This window comes from Acomys russatus, chromosome 12, assembly GCF_903995435.1.
Source record: "Acomys russatus chromosome 12, mAcoRus1.1, whole genome shotgun sequence".
Taxonomy (NCBI): domain Eukaryota; kingdom Metazoa; phylum Chordata; class Mammalia; order Rodentia; family Muridae; genus Acomys; species Acomys russatus.
The window spans coordinates 13322953-13341672 of NC_067148.1; the positions used below are offsets into that span (position 1 = coordinate 13322953).

Genomic DNA, 18720 nt, shown 5'->3' on the forward strand with positions numbered 1-18720 from the left:
GAAGGTTACACAATAGGGCATTAAAAAAAAAAAAAAAAAAAAAAAAAAACAATTCAGAAAATGAGTTTATAACTCAATTCGATGCCATTTGCAAAAGTCTCTGGAGCCCCCTGGGAAACATTTTAATTTAACTAGAAAGGCCAAAAGGCTATCACTTTAAGTGGGGACTCATCCTGGTAGGATCAGGTGCAAAAAGAGGGAACACATGGTTTTAGGCAGTCAACATGATGGAAGCTGCACTTACTAGTCAGCGTACTTATTAGTGGTCCAAATGAGAGGATGATCACATCTGGAGACAGATGTGTGCAGAGGCCAAAGAGTATTTCTGAACACAGTAGAAACCCCCAGGTCTGGGCCAGGCCTCCTATCCTTCTGTAAGCTAGAGTCCTCTGGTTGCTCACCCTGGGCTTTTCCCTATAGCTAAATTCTCCAAGTCCACATCTCGCGGTCACCTTTTTGCAGCAGGTTTTGCTAACAGATGTTCCCAGCCTGGCCCAAAGCCCCCGGGTGTGGATTGTTCCACATACGCACAGCCGTTCTTGCACTGCGGCATTCGCCTCGTGCTGCCTCCCACACAGGTGTCCACAATTACAATTAGCATTCCACTGTGGATGTCCTTGTTTTATTTTACGGACTGGTCCTTACTGAAAGCTTTGCTTGTGCGACAGGAAAAAAAACCACAGGAGGATTTTGACACGTCGGAGGAAGTGGTTTGACTTCCTGTTCCCAACAATGGTTGCTTCTTTTTCTTCCAGTGCGAAAGCATGCGGCCTTGAGAGCAAGGCCTCCTCTCCTAAGAACTTTGGCACGGGCTCATTTTCCCCTGGTTAAGATCTCGGTGGATGCGAGACCGGAGACGAAGGTTAAAATCCGAAGGGGCTGGGAAGCAAGACAGGAACAGCTGGAATTCATTAGTTAAAATCCAGGGTCATTAGCTTAAAAAGGCAACCCAAAGCCATGCGCAGAGAAACCTGGAGTAAGGCAGCCTCCTTTCCAAGCCGTTGGAAGCAAGAATTCTTTTCCTGAGCAGTCTGCGTGCTTCGACACTGTGGCAGCCCAGGATTTAGCGAGTAGGAGTCTGCTTGTGTGGACAGTTTCTTAAATAGATAGAATGCATGTTTGTTATCATGGGATCTTCACATGTAATATATTATATGTCATTGATACATAATATCAGACAAAAGTCCGAACAGTAGCACTAAGGGGAAAATCTTAATAAGCTTTCATGCGTCCTTCAGTCCTCTTAACTCCTTTAGAGATATTATGTCACACGGCCAAACTTTCAAACCAACACTCGTAACTTTAAGTGTACTCACACTGCAGTGTGTGCTGGGTGTCTGACATGGCCAGGCACGCTGCTGTCTACTGAATACGCAATAGCATACAAACAAGTCCCTGCGGCATTCATTTGTGTCTCTTTGTGATACTGAGGGTCAAAACCAAGGACTCACCCATGCTAGGCACCTGCTTTAACCACTAGGCTATTTGCCCAGCTCTCTTTTTCATTTTTTAAAATTTTTTTTAATTTTTAAAATTTTTTAAAATTTTGAGACAGGGTCACACTGAGTGGCCCAGGGTAGCCTTGATCCTGCCACCTTCCTGCCTTGGTCTCCTGATGCAGGGGGCATCAGGCTATACTACCTTCATCCTTTTGCGAATTGAAAGATGAAGGAGCTGGACCTGGTGATACAGATCGGTAAGCTCAGCACTCAGGAGGCAGAGGCAGGAGGATCCCAAGTTCAAGGCCAGCGGAGTCTGCAGAGCCAGTTCAGGGCTACCTGGTGGATCCCTGTCTCAAACAAAACAAAATGGGAAAGAAAAGAAAAAAAGATCAGAGGCTGGGTGGTGGTGGCGCACGCCTTTAATCCCAGCACTTGGGAGGCAGAGGCAGGTGGATTGCTGTGAGTTCGAGGCCAGCCTGGTCTACAAAGCGAGTTCAGGACAGCCAAGGCTACACAGGAAAACCCTGTCTTGAAAAACCAAAAAAGAAAAAAAGATGGGAGACTTTCATCGCAAGTCAGAGAGTCTTTTATTATTGGCTCAGAATCACATTTAAAATGTTTACTTTTACAACTGGGAGAAAACACATTGAGTAGGTTTTTTTTTATGGATTTTATATGAACATGCCTTAGTTTTATTGAATTCTATATTGACATCCTGAGAGTGAATCTTATTTTCAATACCTTTCTAAAAACAGCAAGCTTTTGGTTTGACGAGGCCCTTCAGCCTGTCTACAGTGCTTCCTTAAGGAAGAACGCACACATCCACCCTTGCCTGACAACCAGGATATAACCTGCTTCTTCCCACACAATCTTGGTTAACCCCTTCTACTAGCACCCAGAAGTACAGAGTGCTGTAGAAATGAAGGTGTCCGAGCCTCAGAGAGTCTGGGTAACTAGTCTGGAGTCACAGATCTATTATTCAGCCTTTTTTTGCGTATTAGAACTAAAGTCGGTTATATTTAAATTCTCCCTGCTTTACTACGTAAGACTGCAAATGCTTGCTTGTTTGATTTAAGCATTTCCCTCAGCAAGAATGCAAGTGAAAGTTAGAAATCTGCTCTGTAATGCTCTCTGTGTAAAAAAACGAGGGCAAACGCTCTCCAGAAAAATAATCTGACAGTGCATGTTCAGCAGCCCATCCGGTCCTTGCTACAGAACCAGTAATGGCATCATTTAAATTAGAAACAGCTGTGGCTGAAACCCTTTTGAGACCATTGTGAAGTAATTACTCCTAATCCATTTGCGTGGGGGGGGGGGGGACAAATTCACCAAAAAGAGGTTCAGGAATCTTGCTGGGGTCATCCAATAAGATCAACAGAGAGTCTGATTAGGATCTCAAATCAGCTATTAGCACAGATGGATGAGGGCAGGCCTGGCTGACAGGACTTCCGCCCCGGTACAGTCTGATCACATCAAGGACGTAGCATATTCATTGCAGTTTCAGCCATTTGAGACGTAACCCCAGGGTAATGACATAGAGGAGGGATTTCCTTTATTTAAAATTATTAGTGTGTGCATGTGTCTCTGTGTGTCTCAGTATGTGCATGTGTGTGCACACACATGTATGCACGTGTGCGTGTACACACTCAAAGCTGTGCCATGATGCCTGAGTGGAGGTCAGAAGACAGCTTTGCGCAGTCTCTTCCCTTCTCCAACCTTTTACAGGTCAGAGGGATTGAACTCAGGTAGCCAGGCTTGTGTGGCCAGCACCCTTGTCCGTTGAGCCATCTCACTGGCCTTAAACTATATTAGCATAGCCGGGTGTGGTGGCGCACGCCTTTAATCCCAGCACTCGGGAGGCAGAGGCAGGTGGATCGCTGTGAGTTCGAGGCCAGCCTGGTCTACAAAGTGAGTCCAGGACAGCCAAGGCTACACAGAGAAACCCTGTCTCAAAAAACCAAAAAATAAATAAATAAATAAATATATATATATTAGCATATATTAACTATACATAGCAATGGGTTTCATTATAACATTTTAATACACGTATATATTTTATATATATTCAGCCCTACTAGTATTTGTCTCTCATACACACACACACACACACACACACACACACACACACACACTTACTTTCATGTCATCTTGTGGGGAAGGAACTAGTGAATTTAATTAAGGTCACTTACAGGAATATGACCAAATTCCCAGTGGCTAGACAAGGGAAGAGATGCCTTGGTCCCTTAGGAACTATTAATTACCTGTAGATCCTCAGGGAGGTATGGGGACCTGTGAACTCCTCTCCTCCATATGGGATGCTGATAGACCCAATCTCTTCCAGGCGATCACAGTGGCCGTGCCATGCTGTGCCATGCCTGAAGGCAGTATTCCACAACACTCCTCTCCCAGCTTTTACCTTATTCCCACTCTCCCATTCTTTCATGCTCTCTGAGCCTTGGAGAGGGTAATGTAGATTTTTTTTTTTTTTTAAGGAAGAGCATTCAATAGGCACTTACTCTTAGCACTTTGACCAGTAATGAGCCTCTTCGGTAACTATTGACCACCACACACAAAAGAGAAGTCTCTCTAATCAAAGCTGACAGCATCATTAATCTACGAATATAAACGGAAACATTCAAAGGCAATTTAACAGGCATCTCAGGTTCACCTAGCAAACCCACAGTGGCTTTCCCACTAGGGCCTATGACCTGAGCCACAGACTTCTGATGGGGTTTATAGTACCAGATACGAATTCCTTTCTGTGGAGCAGGTTTCAAACCTTCCAACCTTAGCATGAGGTGATTGGTTACCCCCCAAGTATGCCACTATTGTACCAGAGGACACAGGGTGATGAGGGGTTAGCTTCCGAAGAAATCAGAACTACTCAACTGCCATTTGCCTTAACACTTACCGAACATGTCTCCAAATGATACTGGTTCTTGGGATGCATAACTTGACTCCTTATCTTGGTTTGTGGCTCTTATGCCAGAGAAAATAAAACATTAGGAATTGCAAATCCTTTATTGTTCAGTGTCTAATGGAGTTGGGTTGGGCTCCATTATTGACTCCTGCATAGACTCATTAGAAGTGGCCTGCCTTTATTGATTCACAAACATTTACAAGCACCATGTGCCAGGAGTATGTTAGTGGTGGAAACGCAAAGTCAGGGGTTGGGCCAATCTGTGTCCTTAAGTAGCCTGTAGATGGAGAACTTTGATTACCAGGATATACAGATATACCCTAGGACTTTGGGAGACAGGCTTGCTCTACCTGTGACTATTATCTTTCACATCTTTTTCTAAACTAAATAGAAACACCAAAGTATCCTAAACCACTATGGTGGTAAAACAATCAATTTTCCTAAAACTCATTCAACTGCAGGTCACAGTGAAGTATAGAAAACCAACAAACTATCTAGGCGGTAGTGGCGCACGCCTTTAATCCCAGCACTCGGGAGGCAGACTTTGAGGACAGCCTGGTCTACAAAGTAAGTCCAAGACAGCCAGGGCTACACAGAGAAACCTTATCTCGAAAAACCAAAAGAGAAAACCAACAAACTAAATATTTGTATGCCATTGTGAAATGGAAATATTTTCCCTGAATTGTTAAATATCTCATTAAATATAAATGTGATATATTTTAAATATATTCATTAATATTTATTTATTATATATTGATAATTATGATATTATTAATACTAAATGTTGTCTAACAATATTTAACATATTAACATATTAAACTACATTACATTAGAGCTAAATATGTTAGCCATCTTTTACACTGAATAAAGATCAGTATTGACCATTTCCCTTTGCAGCAAGTTGTTTTATTCATCTTTCTTATTTGATTTTCTGGTGCTTTTATGATCAAACAAAGTTAATGTGTGTGAAATTCTTACAGCAATGTCTGGTATATCTTAAATAATGTAGGAGTGTTAACTGCTTTCGTTGCTCCCATCCTTCATCGTCATCACATTATTTTAGGAGTAAGATACAGCTCAGTGGAAGACACACTTAAGGCTGTGGGTTGACCCCAGCCTCCTACTCACCATAACAAGTAGCCCCATTGAGACTCATCTAGAGCCCCAGTTTACCTCTATGTTTTTTTCTTTGAAGAAAAGCAAAAGTAAGTTTGTTGGCATATGGGACATTTGCTTTGTTTTGAGACAGGGTCTAGTGTAGCCTAGCCTGGCCTTGACCGACGTAGCTGGGGATGACCCTCCTACTGGACACATCTCCTATGTGACTGCAAGCATGAGTCACCACATCCAACTCGCTTGACAGGTGTGAATATGAAAACAACTTTCCCAGAGTCAGCACGCCGATTTTAGTATATTCCCTCTTTCTCGGTTGACTTTTGTATCCTTAAGTCTTGAGACCAGACCCCACCATCCTTCTCTGATGACTAGACTGTCCCCAAAAGTAGAAAAAAGAAAGGTCTTTCCTCCCTGAGATTTCTTCTCGTCCATACCTGGGGTCTAAGGTATGTTAGAGCCTACTATTTTCCTTTTTTTTTTTTTTTTTTTTTTTTGGCATTTTGGCTTTTTGAGACAAAGTTTCTTTGTGTAGCAGCCCTGGCTGTCCTGGATTTATTTTGTAGAACAGGCTGCTGGCCTCAAACTCACAAAGATCCACTTACCTTTGCCTCCTGAGCGCTGGGATTAAAGGCGCGTGCTACCACACCCAGCTCTATCTTTTTTATCTAATGGTTTTAGCTAGAGGATAAAAGAATGGATTTCACTATGACCGTCTCATGCCCACTGTACCTTCTTAGAGTCTTTCTTTCCACTGCTCTCTCCTGTCCCTCCCTCCCCATCACTGATCCCTTCCCTCCCACCAAATAGTCCCCATTTCGAATACATAAATACGTTTATATGTATGTATGTATGTATGTTTTTATGTGCGTGCGTGTCTGTTGGTTCCACCCATGGCCTGTTGACCTGAGCTCCCTTCCTCGATCACTCCCACAGTATTTGGGAGGCTGAGTCTCTCACTGATCTTGTGCTTACCGACTCAGCTGATCTGTGGCTTCCCCAGCTCCTCTTTGCCTGCCTCCTGAGATTTCACCTGGACTGCCACTCCTACCTGGCTTTCATGTGGGTGCTGGGCGTTGGAGTCTCAGTCCGCACACCTGTATGGCAAGCGTTTTATCCTCTGAGCCACCAACCCTCTGTGTATTAAAATCTTGACTTTGCATGTGAGGAAAAAATATGTGATATTTTGTCTTTCTGCTCCTGTATTCTGGTTCTCCTTTTCTCTGCCTTCTGAGATCTTCCCACCTTATATTTTTGCTTTTTTTTTTTTTTTTTTTTTTTTAATGTTCTACATATACACATACCTTGATATTTGTGATTTGAGTTTTATACTGTTCCACTCTTTTAAGCCTTTTTTTGTTTCTGAGCCAAGGTCTCACTCTGCAGCCTAACCTGCCCTTGAGTTTGCAGTAAGCCTCTAGCCCCAGCCGCCTGATCACTGGCACTACAGTCAAGATCTGTCGTATGGGGCATCACCCTGAGTTTCAAAGACATTATTTTCTTCATGCTGAGACTTATGATCTCTTTACTCCTGTTTTGTTTTCATCTTTCTGAAGTCATGGGTCTTCCATCTCTCTGGAACTCCCAAAGACAGACTTCCCCAGTCTTTTGTGTCAATCTCTCCTCTTTAATTGGGTGTTTTTGTGGGGGTAAGAATGGGGTCAGGTCATTGCTAAATGTCTGAAGCAAGACCTTGGGTTTAATCCCTAGTACCAACACACACACACACACACACACACACACACACACACACACACACACACACACACACACACACACACAAATAAGAACAGCTACTTTTAGAAACCTAACAATGACCTAGGCTAGGTGGCACATACCTTTAATCCCAGCACTCAGGGAGGCAGAGGCAGGTGGATCTCTGTGAGTTCAAGGCCAGCCTGGTCTACAGAGTGAGTCTGGGACAGCCGAGGCTACCCTTTCTCAAAGAACAAAACAAAACAACAACAACAAAAAGCCCTAACAATGACCTGTTACTGAATAAACAAGAGGGCTCCTATTCCCCAAGGCTCCGCAAGCTTAGGGTGCTCTTTTAAGTTTGCATTGCCATAGAGGAGGTCAATATTCTCTCTCTCTCTCTCTCTCTCTCTCTCTCTCTCTCTCTCTCTCTCTCTCTCGGCTTTTTTTGGGGGGGGGGGGGGGAGGTTGGTTTTTTTTTTGGTTTTTTGAGACAGGGTTTCCCTGTGTAGCCTTGGCTGTCTTGGACTCGCTTTGTAGACCAGGCTGGCCTCCAACTCACAGAGATCCACCTGCCTCTGCCTCCCAAGTGCTGGAATTACAGACATGAGCCTGCCATGCCCAGCTTGGTTCAATATTTTTTAAAAACAATAAAGAATCTTTGTCATTTCAAATATTCTTCCAGAAGAGATTCATTTCCAGCAGTAAAAACCCAAGACTGATTCGAAATGTTTAAATAAATAAATAAATATTGGCTAATAGGTTTAAAGAGGCACTTTTATTATCAGTGATTGATGTAACATCTCGTTTAAATCTTCCCAGCATCTCTCCTGAAGGGTTTGAAGCACGCCAATATTGTCCTTTTGCATGACATTGTTCACACCAAAGAGACTCTGACATTCGTATTTGAATACATGGTGAGTTCTCCAGACTCTTACAATGCATGAATAATGAACCTGTTAATATTTTATGGCACGATAAAACTTTCATTATGATGTGGAAGGCATGATGGATCGTTGGTGTGCTAAGTGGGGCCTTGCTGCTCTGGCTGGCAATTAGCTGTCATACTTCCTTACCTGGATTTTGTCTGTCCTGTCCCCTCACCGCCAGCAATAAACTAGGATTTTGCATTTGCTTTCTCAGAAAACTTTGCACTTTTCAAAGGCTATTTTAATTATTAATAGAACCCGATTTTGTTCCTTTGACTAAATGGGTAAATACAAGACACAAGGTATTTAAAGACCATATAATAAGCTTACTAAAGAATAACTCAGTTTGTATTTTGGAAAGGGAACAAAAAGAGTCAAAGGAGCTGAAAGAAATCCTGAGCTAAGTGTACTTGCCCTGCTTTCAAGGACATGTGGAAAGTGAAATTTTCCTTTGCTATGTTCCGTGTCAGTCACTCAAATGAGCATCTCTGTGCCAAGAAACAGGCTCCCTTGTACCAGCAGCCAACTAGAAGGACACACTGTATGTGACCTTAACAGTGGAGTATGAGAAAAATCTGGCTATATTCCCATCACACTGTAGTGTAAAACACGCTCACAGTTTTGTTGTACTTCCCCGTCAGGCCTATGGTGTAATTTAGGATGCAGTCCAAACACCACTGACTTCCTCTGCCCTCTCTTTCTCTGCTGGTTTGTTTAGCACACTGACCTGGCCCAGTACATGTCTCAGCATCCGGGAGGGCTTCATCCTCACAATGTCAGAGTGAGTAGTGCTCTCCAACAAGTCTGAGCCTGGGGTGGGGCGGGGGTGGGGTGAGGCGTGGAGGACACAGGCGGGGCTGGGGGAGGGGCAGGGGGGGCTGCAGAGACCCATGTGCCAACAAAGGGCCATGCATGGAGAGGACCTAGACCCTGCTGCTCAGATATAGTAGATGGGCGACTCACTCTCTATGTGGGTCCCCTAATATAGGGAGCAGGGGCTGTCTTTGACATGGCCACTGTTGATCACTTTCCCCTGGTGGGACGGCCTTGCTCAGCCACAGAGGAAGAGAGTGCAGGCAGTCCTGATGAGACTTGTAGGCTAGGGTCAGGTGGTAGGGGAAGAGGGCTCCCCGTTTCTGAGGACTAGGGGAGGGGAGAGGGAAGGAGGGTGGGACTGGGAGAAGATGAGGGAGGGGACTACAATTAGGATCTAAAATGAACAAATAAAAAATAAATAAATTGCTGGGCACAGTGCTGCACACCTATAATCCCAGAACTTTGGGAGGCAGAGGCAGGTGGATCTCTGTGAGTTCAAGGCCAGCCTGGTCTACAAAGTGAGACCAGGGCAACCAGGGCTACACAGAGAAACCCTGTCTTGAAAAAATAAAACAAAACAAAAAATTAAAATACATAAATAAATACTTTTTTTTTTTAAATGAGGCATGGGGAAAAAAATAAGAGTCTGGTTTTCCTCTGGCCCTGCCCTCAGCAGAAGCATCACAGAGCAAAGTCCATGACACAATAAAGGAGGATGGTCCAGGTAGAGTGGTTTATGCCTGTAATCCCAATGCCCTGGAGACAGTAGCAAAAGGATGATTGTGCATCCAAGGCCAGCCTGCCTGACATAGTGAGTTCAAGGCCAGCCTGCCTGACATAGTGAGTCCAAGGCCAGCCTGCCTGACATAGTGAGTCCAAGGCCAGCCTGCCTGACATAGTGAGTTCAAGGCCAGCCTGCCTGACATAGTGAGTTCAAGGCCACGGCGGGGGGGGGGGGGTGGAGGGGGGCAGGGGGTGTCAGAAAGGGAGGTATTGAGAAAGAGAAGTAGGCAGGGAAACAAGAAAGAAGGAAAAGAAAAGAAATGTGTACAGTCAAGGACCCTCAGGAGGATAAAACATTAAATTGTCTGCATGCCTATGTTTTATGGGGGTTTTGTTATTGTTGTTTTAGGAGATTTATTATCTTTTGTTTATTTTGTTTTGGTTGGTTGGTTTGGGGGTTTTTGAGACAGGGTTCCTCTATGTAGCCTTGGCTATCCTGGACTCACTGGCCCTGAACTCACAGAGGTCAAGTTGCCTCTGCCTCCCCAAGTGCTGGGATTACAGGTGTGTGCCACTGCACCTGTCTGATTTATTATTTTTTGAAGTGTGTGTGTGTGTGTGTATACATAATTGCAACTACCCACAGAAGCCAAAAAAGGGAATTAGAGTCCCTGATGTTGGAATTACAAATGGTTGTGAGCTGCTGTGTGGGAGCTGAGCACCTCAACTCCTGTCCTCTTCAAGAGCAGCCAGTGCCCATAACCACTGAGCCAGCTCTTTTTTGTTTGTTTGTTTGTTTGTTTGTTTTTTGAGACAGGGTCTCTCTGAGTAGCCTTGGCTGTTCTGGACTTGCTTTATATGCCTCTGCCTCCCCAGTGCTGCCACCACACCCGGCTGAACCAGCTCTTTTTTAAAAGATACTTAACAATTCCAGTTGAGGGGTGGAAGAAAGCAGACAATCTGGTTGACTCACAAGTGGAGTTTTGCCAGACATGGGGGGAGCAGCCAGTGGAACAAAGGTCTAGAAGAAACTGACAAGAGAAGTTAAAGCACAATAATGTGTTGTGGCACACGCCTTTAATCCCAGCACCCGGGGAGGCAGAAGCAGGTGGATCTTTATGAGTTCGAGTTCGAGGCCAGCCTGGACTACAAAAGAGAGTCCAGGACAGCCAAGACTACACAGAAAAATCCTGGAGAGAGAGGCAGAGAGAGAGAGAGAGAGAGAGAGAGAGAGAGAGAGAGAGAGAGAGAGAGAGAGAGAGAGACGGAGACGGAGACGGAGACAGACAGACAGAAAGAAGTTAAAGCAAGGGCCATTGGCTTGTAGACTGGGTCTAGCCTCAGGTCATTATGCTAAGATAAGCAGGACACTAAGAAGAGTGTGCACTGCTAAAGGAAATAGAGAGGCTGATTAAATAAATGAAGAACTCTTGAAAAAAAGCAGATTTTGAGGCTTGAGTAACTCACATACCAGACACTGAAATGCTGAAAAGGATAAAGACACATAAAACATAATTCCTGCCCCTAAGATCCTTACTGCAAAATCAGATGAAGATACACTCTGACACTATTATGTTGTATGTATGTATGTATGTATGTATGTATGTATGTATGTATGTATGTATGTATAAATAAATAAAGCAAGCCTAGCAATGGCTTGGTGGTTAAGAGCACTTGTTGCTCTTACAGAGTACCTGAGTTTGGTTCCCAGCACCCACAATGGCAGCCCATTAACTCCAGTTCTACAGGATCTGCTGCCCTCTTCTGGTGTGTAAGGGCACTGCATGCAAGTGGTGCACAGACCAAAAAACAAACAAACAAAACAAAACAAACAAAAAAACATACAGGCAAACCATTCACACCCATAAAATAAAAGTTTAAAAGTCTTAACAGTATAATAAAAAGTAAGACCCAGTCCTGTAGCTATGCAAAGAAATAAGTGTTTTCTTCCTTGCTTATTTGTCTAATTATTTCTATTACATTTTATTTATTAGTTTTGTGTGTGGTGGTGGGAATACACACATGCCATGGCACAGGTGTGGAGGACATCTTTGTGGGAGTTGGTTCTGTCTTTCCACCATGGGACAGAACGCATAGGAATTGAACTCAGGTTGTTGGGCTTGGCAGCAAGCTTCTAACTGTGGGGTGGGGTGGGGGGATAAGATGATCAAAATATATGCTGTGGGGAAAAACAGTTTTAGAAGGAAGAAGAGGCTAGAGTAAGGAATCCCAATAGGAAGTGTCTGCTGTCCACTAGTCTGGTGCTTGTCAAATGCAAGCGAGGTGAGGCGATGAATGGCTGGGGATCTGGCTTGGTGAATCCGGGGTTATGCCTAGATGAGTCTCTGGCATTATCCACAGTGATGCAGAGGTTCTGGGGGAGACTGACTTTGAGTGGCAGGGAGCCAAGTAAGACCCTCGAAAACCTAAAGTACGGTAGTGATGGCAGAAGCGGGAAGAGACATGGAGAACAGTACGGAGGGTTCAAGGAGGGTTTGGTGACCAGCTGGCCATGAAGAGGAAAGGGGCTGGGCGAGCAAGCAGGGTTGACTTTTTGAGGCTGGGGAGGGAGGCAGGGAGCCGGAAGTACAGGTCTTCAGCCTGCTGCCATGTGGGGTCTGGAGTACAAATTGAGGGCAGATAATCAAATGAGCACTGAGAGAGGAGGACTCTCGTGGTAGGATTCTTGTGCTGAGGGGTAAGAGAAGGAGTGCATAGAAGCGAGCTGCTGCTTATCGGACTGTAAGACATCCACGGGGACACTGGGTTGTGAAAATCAGAGGATGACTTCAAGGAGGACACAGCTAAAGGTGTCACGGCTGTCAGAGGTGGTGCGGCTGGAGACTTAGCACTGTTAGTTTCCATCTTTGAGGTCTTCTTACCTCTTGGGTAAAACCAGGTCCTTGGCCTTGCCACGGAAAAGAAGTTCAGGTTGAGACAGCAAGTGGCAGTGTTGGAGTTTATTGAAAAATTGTGTGGCCGGGTGGTGGTGGCACACGCACTTGGGAGGTAGAGGCAGGAGAATCTCTGTGAGTTCGAGGCCAGCCCGATCTACAGAGTGAGTCTAGGACAGCCAAGGCTATACAGAGAAACCCTGTGTCAAAAAAAAAAAAAAAAAAAAAAAAAGCGGTGTGTGTGTGTGCGTGCGTGTGTGTGTGTGTGTGTGTGTGTATGGTGTGTTTGGGGCAGAGTTTCTCTATGTGGCCCTGGCTGCTCTGGAACTTGCTCTGTAGACCAGGCTAGACTCAGACTCAGAGATCCACCTGCCTCTGCCTCTCAAATGTTGGGATTAAAGGCGTGCATCCCCACCGCCCAGCTATATAGGCTTTTAAAAGCTCTTGGATTTTCATTGATTACCAAGTTTCTAAAAGCCCTTCCCTTCTCTGTCTCTATTCTCTCTCTCTCTCTCTCTTTTTTTAATATTTGAGATTATAAAGTAGCTCTATAGGTATCTTGAATAGTACTACAATTTGATGAGATAAAATACAGAGGCACTAAGGTTTTTTTAAACATGGTTGGGGTAGGTCCTTTTACTGTACGTGAACTTTCCAGCAACATTTCTATAGAATTTCAGATATACCGTTGGATAAGGGAGCAAGACAGTAAGCAATCCCTCCCCCCCCCCCCGATCAAACTTTAGATTGAGGGTTCCTATCTCTTCTTCTGTCCCTTAGTTGTCCCTGTCTGTGTCCTGCCCTTACAAATACCATGAATACCATTAAATTCATATTCTTTACCGCAAAGACTATTTGTAAATTTGTTAGCAGTACATTAATAAGTAGAAAGATTTATTGTGGATGCAAGACATTGTCCAATCTAAGGTAAGAGCAGGCATGAGCTCCCCAGGTGGAAGCAGCTGGGAAAGTACTAGGGTGCTGGGAATGGTACCCCAAACTGAAGCTAATCAGTCCATTTGGAGTTTGTAACTCGTGCAATTAGGGGCAGTCAAAGACGAAACTCCAGGAAACAGAAGGCACAGAAGGCCCCATGCCCGCTTCTCCATGAGGGACTCACCAAATGATCTTAGTTTGTTATTGTACAAAATGAAAGCTCCCATTGTGACGTCCTTATAAGAATATTGGTGTCATCCAATGGCATTAGGCAAGCAGAGAGGAACTCCATTTCTCTTTCAGTATAGTTTGCTCTAATGACAGTGTGGCATGTGGGTCAGAGGAGCAAAGTCCTCTTGTGTGTGTGTGTGTGTGTGTGTGTGTGTGTGTGTGTGTGTGTGTATGCGTGTGAGTGCGTGTGTGTGCATGTGAGTGTGTGTGTGTGTGTTATCCCCTTGACTTGACATCTGCCTTCTACGGTCACCTCCAACTTCTACGCTGGCAGCTCTCTTCCTCTGCTGTCTCATAAATGCTGGGTTACAGCCTTGACAGCGAGGCTGGTTAAGACAACAGTTACAGATGTGCGTCAATGACTCTGGGAAAGTGGCTGGGTCTGTGATCGATCAATCTGCCAAAGCTGATGGGCGAAGGAAGAGTCAGCAAGAATATTTCTGGCTCTGAGTAACAAGATGGATGGTGGTGGGCTCAGCCCAGGAGGAACAGGAAGGAAGCGGGTTTTGGAGGGATAGAGTGAATTACGCTTTAGCCTGCCGAGTGGGGGCATTATGGGATGTTGGAGTGAACTTGAGACTATGTGAGTCTAAAAGTCAAAGGGGACTTGGGGCGGTTGGGGGAGACAGTTCAATGAGTAAAGTGCTTGCTACAGAAGCGCGGGGCTCTCTGTCCACATTCCCTGCAGCCGTGTAAAAGCCAGTGGTGGAGAACCGAGGACAAGGGAATCGCTGGGGCTTGCTGGCCAGCCAGTCTAGCCAAAGCAATGAGGTTCGGGTTCAGTGAGAGACCCTGTGTTAAAAAATGGAGTGGAGGGGCTAGTGGGATGGCTCAGTGGATTAAAGCTGAGGGCCGGAGTTCTATCCTGGAACCCACTGTGGAGGGTGCAGGAGCTGTGTTTTGACATGTTACGGCATTTTCTGACAGGTGCACCACGACACACACACACCTGAGCATGCACATGCATGCGCGCGTGCACACACATATTTAAAGAGAGAAATTTGATTTGGAGTTAAAGATTTTGAAATAATCTGAGTACAATTGCGTTTTTGTGGTTTGTTTGGTTTGGTTTTGGTTTTTCAAGACAATGTTTCTCTGTATAGCCTTGGCTGTCCTAGACTCGCTTTGTAGACCAGGTGACAGGGTTTTTTTTTGTGTGTGTGTAGCCTTGGTTGTCCAAGGCTTGTAAACCGGGCTGGCCCGGAATTCACAGCAATCTGCCTGCTCTGCCTCCCTGAATGCTGGGATTAAAGATGTGCACTACTATGTCCGGCTCTGAATACAATTGTCAACTGAGGCCATGCTAGGGATAAGGTGGCTAAGGGAGAGTAGCGATAAGAATGCTGAGAGCAGGCCAAGGACAGCGCCCAATGGCCACCAACCTAGACACCATTAGAAGTGGCCCTGTAAACAAACAGCCAGAGAGACTGGTGGATGGAAACAATTAGAAGAGTTTGGAACCAAGGAGGGATGAGAGACAGAGAGACAGAGATAGAGAGACAGAGAGCGAGGGAGAGAGAGAGAGAGAGGGAGGGAGAGGGAGAGGGAGAGGGAGCACTTCAGGGAGGCATGCTTAGTATTACCAGGTGCTGCAATGGTAAGGAATGGGCATTGTCCATTGAATTCCATAGTGGAAGGCACCATGACTATGACAGAAAACATGAAAGAAATGAATATGGAGATGCCTTTTTTAAGGGAATGTGAGCTTGCATTTCAGAGGACAAACAGTTCCAGTTCCATATGATCCAGCCCACGACTGTGAGAGCTAGTGGCTGAAGATGGTTGGGGAAGCAGACACTGGGAGCTGAGAAGCTTGGCTGGCATCATGATCTGGACATGGCCATCACGAGGAACAGCGGTGGTCCAGATACCCACGTCTTCAGTGAGTGTAGGACAAGAGTTCAGCAGATGTCAGCAGAAAAGAGGGATAGGGGGTGTGCATCCAGGGAGCATAAAAAATCTAAGGGACGCTCAGAATTCAGGGTGGAGCAGTGATAGTTCTGAAGTGGGACCAGGGGGGAGCAATGATCACAGCTTAATCCTACATCTCAGCAATGGCAGTTATGAGGAAGCTGGAGAAGAGCAAACGTTCCTTCACGGATGTTCTAGGGAGGCATCTGCTTAGCCTGTGGAGAGGGTTGGACCAGGATCAGTGTGATGGAGCAGATGGGCTTGCAAGAGAGAAAAGCACAGGACTCGGGTGTGGTGGCTCACACCTAGAATTTCAGCACCACCCTGAGCTGTGCGGAGGCACCATGTCTTCAAAGAAAAAGGAAGAAAGAAGAGAGCAACAGAAGAGAGCAACAGAAGAGAGCAACGGATACTAAATCAGTGAAAGAAACCCAGAGTGGTCTGGAGATGGATTCTAGGCGGAAAAAGAAAACCTTCAAGCTATTTTAAGACATGACCAAGGAAGGCAGAGGATGCTTATGGAGTTAGCTTGTTTCCTATCTCGTGTGTGTGTGTGTGTGTGTGTGAGTGAGAGAGAGAGAGAGAGAGAGAGAGAGAGAGAGAGAGAGAGAGAGAGAGAGAGAGAGAGAGAGAGAGAGAGAGAGGGAAAAGAGAGAGAGAGAGAGATAGAGAGGGAGAACGCACCTAGCATGGGCTTTCGGAACCTCAAAGCCCATCTCTAGTGACACACTTCTTCCAACAAAGGCCACACATCCTAATCCGTTTGATCTCTTCAAATTGTTCCACTCCCTGGTGACTAAACATTCAAATGTATGAGCCTGCCAGGGCCCTTGTAACTCAAGCCGGCCACATGCTCCACTTTGTTTCTTTGAGGCAGGGTTTCTCACTGAGCCTGGAGCCCACAATCCGACTAGACTAGCTTGCCTGTGAGCTCCAGGAGTCTTCCTGTCTCTGCGTGCCTAGCACCGCAGTCATAGGTGCAAGCCACCATACCCCAGCTTCCGCATGGGTGATGGAGACTCGGGCCCTCCTGCTTGCACAGTGAGCACCTTGCTAACTTAGCCATTGCCCTAAGGCCTTGTTTCTGCTTCCTGATGGCACAAGGCTCAGGCACAGAAACTTCAGAAGAAGGAGGGCCTTGGCCTTCCCTGCGCAGACTTGTAATCTATCTTTATGCTTTTTGTGTGTGTGTTTTCTGTTCTTTGTCTAGTCTTTTTATTAAGATAGTGTCTTAAAGTCCCAATAGGATGTCCTCCCCTCTGTCCCACTTTCCTGATAAGTGAAGACTTTCATGGGACATGACCCTTGGGCTAGTGTCCAGATATAAGTGAGTATATACCATTTGACTCTTTCTGCTTCTGGGTTCACTCACTCATTGTGATCATTTCAGTTCAATCCATTTGTCCACACACATTTCGGGAATTCCTTGTTTTTAATAGCTGAGTAGTATTCCATAGTGTATATGTACCACAGTTTCTTTATCCACTCTTCTACTGAGGGACCTAGAAACCTACAAGAAGAACATTATGACCGGTGGATCTGGGCCCAGGGGTCCTGCTCAAACTATGGCACCAGCCAAGGACAATACATGCAGTAAACATTGAACCCCGACCCAGATCTAGCCAATGGACAGGACATTCTCCACAGTTGAGTGGAGAGTAGGGACTGACTTCAAACAAACTCTGGTGCCTGTATTTGACCACGTCCCCTGGATGGGGAGGCCTGGTGGCACTCAGAGGAAGGATAGCAGGCTACCAAGAAGAGACTTGATACCCTATGAGCATATACAGGGGGAGGAGGTCCCCCTCAGTCACAGTCATAGGGGAGGGGAGTAGGAGGAAAGCAGAAGGGAGGGAGGAATGGGAGGATACAAGGGATGGGATAACTATTGAGATGTAATATGAATGAATTAATAAAAAGGAAAAAGGGATAGTGTCTTAATACGTAGCCCAGGTTACCCTCAAACTTATAGACACGCCCTCTTCCTGCCTCAAGCTCTCAAGTGCCAAGACCCCAGTTGTGGCTTTAAGAGGCGTCTAGCCCAGATGGCACACACTCACCAGAGTGACTTGGTTACTCTCAAACTCTGGGGTGTGGGAAGCTGCTCTTGAAAGCATAGCCAAGATCTAGCGTGACATTAATTGCGCAAGCACCTTCAGGTTGGGCCATGCTGTAACTGTTGAAGGAGGAACCTGGCTTGAGGGAGTGGAAGAGTGAGGGGGTGGTGAGGGTCGGCAAGCCTAGCATTTTAAGATGCTGTGAAATATTGTACTTAACCCCCCCTGGGCTTCTCCACTTGTAAATGCTAGGAAGAGCCTGAGAAGGGCAGAGAGAAGCAGCATGGAGGTGGGAGGTGACTAATTAGTGCACAGTGTCTTCTTCTTTCAGGCGCTCCACTGACCCACTAAGAATCTCTGTCTGCCTCGGGTAGCTGGCTCCCTTCCCTCTTAGCACATACTATGTATTTTCCTTATTTTCAACCTTGAATTTAATGATTTAAAAATAATTTATGAGGACAGTGATTCCTTTTTTCTTCTTCTTATATTTAAACAAAGAAAATGAGCCACCACTTGTGTGTGCTATGGAGGCAGGAGGTGAGAGCTCACTCCTTCCTCCTGACTGTGGGTTCTGTGTATTGAACAAAGGGTTTCAGGCCCACACAGGGACCACTTTTGCCTACTGAGCCATCTCACCTTGCCCCCTTTCTTTCTTAATACCATTTAAATACCTTTCCCAGTTGTGTCTCCTTGGTGTCATAGATGTAAAAGGGTTCATACCAGAGCCCGGAAAAAACAAAGGGGTTGTAAACTCTAGACTGTCATTTCCAGGTCAACTTGGACCTGCCATGTTGAGTTCATTTTGTGGAAATAATTCTTTCACATCTAAGCCAATACAAGTGCTCATAAGAGACGGCAAGGTTGCACTTTAGATTTCCAAGGAAGGGCAAACCCTTCGGTATCAAAGGAACAGGATGGCAGGAAAAGCAGAATCCTTTGGGGTACAATCCACTTAATTCCCTTGACCTAGTCCCCTCTTTATGAATGATTCTAAAAATCTCTCTCTCTCTCTCTTTGTTTTCTTCTTCTTTCATCCCTCAAGAGACACTTTCA

General features: G+C 45.4%; 1 protein-coding gene across 1 annotated transcript in view; it reads left to right on the plus strand.

Annotated features, from left to right (window-relative positions):
• Positions 1-18720, plus strand: part of Cdk15 (cyclin dependent kinase 15) — a 98390-nt gene that overhangs the window by 10982 nt on the left and 68688 nt on the right. The window contains exons 5-6 of the mRNA XM_051153868.1: positions 7993-8087; positions 8818-8880. Of these exons, the coding sequence (XP_051009825.1) occupies positions 7993-8087; positions 8818-8880 (158 nt within the window). The remainder of the gene's footprint in view (positions 1-7992; positions 8088-8817; positions 8881-18720) is intronic.